At 44.4% G+C, this 6000-nt stretch overlaps 1 protein-coding gene across 1 annotated transcript in view; it reads right to left on the bottom strand.

Moving 5' to 3' along the window:
- Positions 1-227: 227 nt before the first annotated feature.
- The window catches only part of TTLL7 (tubulin tyrosine ligase like 7), a 148139-nt gene continuing 142366 nt past the window's right edge, over positions 228-6000 (bottom strand). Inside the window, exon 21 of the mRNA XM_081086613.1 lies at positions 228-2725. Within this exon, the coding sequence (XP_080942739.1) occupies positions 2605-2725 (121 nt within the window). The 3' untranslated portion in view covers positions 228-2604. The remainder of the gene's footprint in view (positions 2726-6000) is intronic.

The following is a 6000-nucleotide window of genomic DNA, read 5'->3' as shown; positions in this document are numbered from 1 at the left end:
ATTCTAGTGCTCAGAAAAGGACTTAAGTAGTTACCGAAATGAAATGTGTTCATCAGTTAGTTGGGTCATTTCATATATTAAATTTACTCTTAGTTTTAAAAATTTAAGTGTGTGTGTGCTTCCTATAGGGAGAGGGTACATCTCCATGTTGGACATTCTTTTTTTGTCTTAAATAAAAATTGCACTCCTGTGCAACTGAGGACAAAAGTTCCAAAGCACTCGCTCTAGCAAATTAACCATTTTTATTTAAACCAATGCAAGTGAGTGGCAAACAAACTGTGCCGATATTACATACCAGGCACCTGACATTGTGTCTCATTCATGGGCACATCATGAATTTAAAAGAGAAATGACTAAAAATACTCCTTGAAAACAGCTACTTGGTGATTATTCTTATAATGATTTTGTAATATCCCTATTTTTGCATTATTTATTCCAAGAAATCTGTAACACATGTTTAAGAACTTACACAATTGAGTCATAAACACTTGGGATTACACAGTAATTTCCTTCATCCTGACATCCTCCTTCTCTTTTTACACAAAGATAATTAAAAAATTATTCTTTGGGATACATCTAGCAAGAAAAAGTATTTATTGGAATATAGATGTTAGGTAGTCATAAGCAATGAAGTAGCTAGCAATAATTCCAAGAACAGACTACTTTAGTCTAACCCAGTCATAAAATATGGCTTTAAAAGCAAAGTATATCTAACTTACACCTTGGGGTTGCCAATTATCCAGCTTGTGAATTAAAACAGGCTAGTTTGCCTATCTCAGTTCACCTTCTGCTTTGGGCCATTTCTTGATTTACTGGAATTAGCTTTTAGGATAATAAAAAAAGGTAAAACACTCATGAATTTTGTAAATAATTAGTGTCTGTGAGAAAATAAAACTTTGGGGAGAAGATTAAACAAACTTCTAAAAGGGGAATATTGCAATTTCTAAGGATTTACATGTCAATGACTGTTTATATTTTCATGGAAAACTGAAAGCTCACTCATTGTTTTTGAAACTCTAAGCAAGAAATGGAAGCTGCTATGAAACTTATGCATAACCAGAGGTCTGATACACAAAATTCGTGCACAGAGAGGGGTTTGTCCATCAGCCCAGCCTGCACCCTTTCCAATCTGGGACCCCTCAAGGGATCTCTGACTGCCTGTTTAGGCCCGATTCTGGTGGGATCGGGCCTAAACGGGCAGTCAGACATCCCTCTCACAATCCAGGACTGCTGGCTCTCAACCACTCGCCTGCCTGCCTGATTGTCCCTAACTGCTTCTGCCTGCCAGCCTGATCACCCCCTAACCACTCCCTTGCCAGCCTGATTGATGCCTAACTGCTCTCCTGCCAGCCCGATTGCCCCCAACTGCCCTCCCATGCAGGCCTGGTTCCCCCCAACTGCCCTCCTTTGCTGGCCTGATCGCTCACACTGCCTTCCCCTGCCAGACATCTTTGACCACATGGGGGTGGTCATCTTGTGTGTTGGAGTGATGGTCAATTTGCATATCACCTCTTTATTAGGTAGGATAACTTTGAACTAGAAGAGATTTCATACTTTATTTTGATTTTTAAAAATCCTTAAGGGTACACCACAACTAATATCCAGTAATCAAAATCCTCCATTTGCAACATTTTAGATTATTTTCTATGGTGCAGTGTGAAACTGTATTAGACTTTGCAATGTAATTTTGTCTCAACATTGAAAGACGTATAAAATAAGTGACACATTAACATTGAAATGAGTTTCAAAGGTCAACTCTTCTACTGCTGAAGAACAGAAGAAAATGTTTTTGACTGTGTATACACATTGGAGATATACGTTCCAAATAAAAATGAGTAGTATAACAAAAATCATCTGAAAAGATTTTTGTCATTATCATCATTTTCTATTCCTTTATGTACTAGTAACTCCTGATAAAAAATCAAAATAAAAGCTAGTTTATGTTTTGTTTATTCTTAACTCACTGGATTGTCTTTCATTTAAATGGTCTCACTAGATCCTTACTGAAAATTTACATTATCATAAGTAGCTAAATTTCCACATAGAGGAACAAAATGTTGAAGAATCAAGTTGAAATTTTTATAGTATTTTACAGTGTGCTATAGTCATGATAAACCCGTTTTATACTTAATCCTATCATCAAAGCAATACCAGGCTTCTAATTTTTCTTCATTTTATATGGCTACTATGTATGTAAGAGAATAAGGTATGACACTACTAGAGCTTATTCAAGTTAAAGACATGTTATCTAGAAAATAATTTAACACTGTAGTGAGATCTCCAAGATCAGTTCTGTTTCATATTCTCTGCAGCAAAAATACCATTTCTAGTAGGAAGGTATTAGCAAATTCTAGACATTCACATATTGTGTAAACAATATTAACATGATTTATTACATTTACAGAAAGGTTAAGTCTTCTATCCAAGTTTTCTAATTCTTTTATATAATAAATATATTATTTGAGTGATGTGTGCATATATTTCACACATATATATGTCATATATACATAAAACAGCACTTAACGGTTGCTTTCTTTGCATGTTTACATTAGGGGGGCAATGAATTGCTATAATGCATAACCCATGGCAATTTTCCCTTCTGTTTCACAAATGGCCATATCTGGATGTAAACATAACATTGGAGCGAGTCATTCCAGGTGAACTGTATTTCAAGTTGTAGACTGGTGATCTCATGAAGAATTGTGTACATCCTGGTAGTAAATACCTAAAAATAATAGTTAAAAATTAGACTTTTACAAGCAAATTAGTATTAACATCTCTCACTGGTGTGTTAGGTGGCTCGTAATTTATATATCCTACATGAGAAATTATACTATAAAAACTATGCATTCCACATAAAAAGATTTATTCTCCCATATTGAAGAGGGGACATGGGGAGAGGGTCATAAAGCTTCACCCAAAAGGCTGAATAGAGCAGCAACATATGATCTTAGCATCCCAAGACATCCCATAAAGAGCCACACACTCACATGCGAGAAAACTATGTATGTGGCTCATGTTAATTTGAAATTCATTCTTAATCTTTGTAAATAATGTGTGGAGCCAGTCAACTATTTCTGAAAAACATGTGATATGAACCATATCCGGTTTGGCTCAATGGATAGAGCACTGGCCTGTGGACTGAAAGGTCATGGGCTCGATTCTGATCAAGGGCACACACCTCGGTTACAGGCTCCTCCCTGGCCATAGCCCTGGTCAGGGTTCGTGCAAGAGGCAACCAATCAATGTGTTTCTCTCACATTGAAATTTCTCCTGGTCTTTCCCTTTCTCTTCTACTCTCTAAAAATCAATGGAAAAATATCCTCAGATGAGGATTAAAAAAAAAAAAAGAAAGAAAATGTGATATGAGAATCTTGCTAGCCATAATACCAAAAATTATTTGTTTCAAGGATATTAGAACCATCTAAACTAATAAAAGAGAAACATGAAAATTGACTGCACCTCCGCTATGCCCCAAGCCACGCCGAACAGCCAATCAGAGTATATGCAAATTAGCCCAACCAAGATGGCAGCCGGCAGCCATGGAGCTGGAGCAAGCAGGAGGCTTGGTTGCCCCAACAATGGAGGAAGCCAAGCTTCCCGCCTGCCCTGGCTGGCTATGGCCTTCACTGAAGGGCACAAAGTTTCAATTATAGAAGCGAAGTAAGTCCCAGATACCTGCTTCCAGCCAGCCTCCACTGGGAGCTTGGGTGGCCAGGGGGCCTGGCCAGGCAGAAAACAGCCATCAGCTCCTCACCCAGGCTGGCCAAATCCTCATGGGGTGAGGGTCCCCGCTGGGGGGCTTGGCCAGCCAGAAAACAGCCATCAGCCCCTTACCCAGGCTGACCAGGCACCCCAGCAGGGACCTCCCACCCTGAAGGGGGTGTGACAAGCCTGCAAACAGTCCTCAGCCCCTCACCCAGGCTGGCCACACTCCCATAGTGTGAGGGTCCCTGCAGGGGGGCTTGGCCAGCCTGAAAACAGCCATCAGCCCCTCAACAAGACTGGCCAGGCACCACAACAGGACCCCCCTGCCTGAAGGGGGTGTGGCCAGCCTGAAAATGGCCCTCAGCCCCTCACCCAGGCTAGCCAGGCACCCCAGTGGGGATCCCCACACTGAAGGGGCTGTGGCCAGCCTGAAAACAGCCATTAGCCCCTCACCCAGGCTGGCTAAGGATCCCAGCAAGACCCACACCCTGATCCGGGACACCTTTCAGGGCAAACCAGCCGGACCCCAACCATGCACCAGGCCTCTATCCTATATAATAAAAGGGTAATATGCAAATAGACCCTAACAGCAGAAAGACTGGGAATGACTGGTCACTATGACACACACTTACCACAAGGGGGCAGACACTCAATGCAGGAGCTGCCCCCTGGTGGTCAGTGTGCTCCCACAGGGGGAGCTCTGCTAAGCCACAAGCCAGGTTGATGGCTGCCAGTACAGCGGTGGTAGTGGGAGCCTCTCCCGCCTCCTCAGCAGCACTAAGGATGTCCGACTGCAGCTTAGGCCTGCTCCCCACTGGCAAGTGGACATCCCTCTAGGGCTCCAAGTCTGCCAGAGAGATGTCTGACTGCCATCTTAGGCCCAATCCCCTGGGGAGCGGGCCTAAGCCAGCATGTGGTCATCCCCCAAGGGGTCCCAGACTGCGAGAGGGCATAGGCTGGGCTAATGAACTCCACCCTCCCCCAAGTGCACAAATTTTTGTGCACTGGGCCTCTGGTTGATTATAATTTAATAATATTTCATTGATGTATTATGACTATAGGTAATCTATAACTAAAAATTGAAGATTAACAGTCATAACTAGATTATAAATCTTATATTTCTAATTGCAAAGTGTTTACAATTACAGAATATCAAAAATAATCATCATTACAAATCACATGCAACCTTTGCAGCCAAATGTATTTCAGAATACATGAATTTTGCAGAATTTTAGGACAACATAGTGTATACTAGAGGCCCGGTGCACAAAAATTTTTGCACTAGGGGAGAGGGTCCCTCAGCCCAGCCTGCGACCATCATAATACAGAACCCCTTGGGGGATGTCCACCTGTCGACTTAGGCCCACTCCCCCGGGGATCAGGCCTAAGCTTGCAGTCAGACATCCTTCTGGCAGCCAGGGAGCCCTCGGGGGATGTCCAACTAAAGGCTTAGGCCCCCAAGGGACCAGATCTAAACTGATAGTTGGACATTCTTAGTGCTGCTACAGAGGTGGGAGAGGCTCCTGCCACCTCCACTGTGCTGGCCAGCCATGATCCAGGTTCTGGCAGAGTGGCATTCCCCATATGGAAGTGCACTGACCACCAATGGACAGCTCCTGCATTGAGTGTCTGACCCCTGGTGGCCAGTGTGCATCATAGAAACCGGCCATTCTGCTGTTCAGCCAATGTGCATATTAGCCTTTTATTATTATTATACTAGGGGTTCGGTGCACAAAAATTTGTGCACTCAGGGGGGAGGGGGGTCTCTCAGCCCGGCCTATGCCCTCTCGCAGCCTGGGACCCCTCAGGGGATGACCACCTGCTGGCTTAGGCCCGCTCCCTGGGGAATTGGGCCTAAGATGGCAATCAGACATCCCTCTGGCAGCCCGGCCCTCGGGGGATGTCCACTTGCCAGCGGGAAGCAGGCCTAAACTGCAGTCAGACATCCTTAGCACTGCTGAGGAATGGCATCGTGGCTGGGCGACCTGCCCTTTTTCTTCACTTGCCTGAAGCCGCACCTCCTCCACCTCATGCTCCTTTCCCACAGCTCGCATCCTGAGGCGAACACCCGGCCTCAGCACCAGTCTCTCCGGATGTAGTGCCGCCCTGCTCTGAGCCACGCCCCCACCTCTCCATGCATGGGACAGACCCGCTCTGAGCCACACCCCCTCTTCGTATGCAAACATGGCACCGCCTTGTGCTTAGCCACGCCCCCTGCCTTTCCATTTAGAAAATGGCGCCTCCCACCTTGGGCTTAAGCCTCCAGGTGAAGAGCTACCTCCCGCTTCCCGA

The sequence above is a fragment of the Myotis nattereri genome (assembly GCF_964212035.1).
Source record: "Myotis nattereri genome assembly, chromosome: 3".
NCBI classification, from domain to species: domain Eukaryota; kingdom Metazoa; phylum Chordata; class Mammalia; order Chiroptera; family Vespertilionidae; genus Myotis; species Myotis nattereri.
The sequence above is the reverse complement of the archived record's forward strand: the minus strand, read 5'-3'. Positions and strand labels throughout refer to the sequence as shown.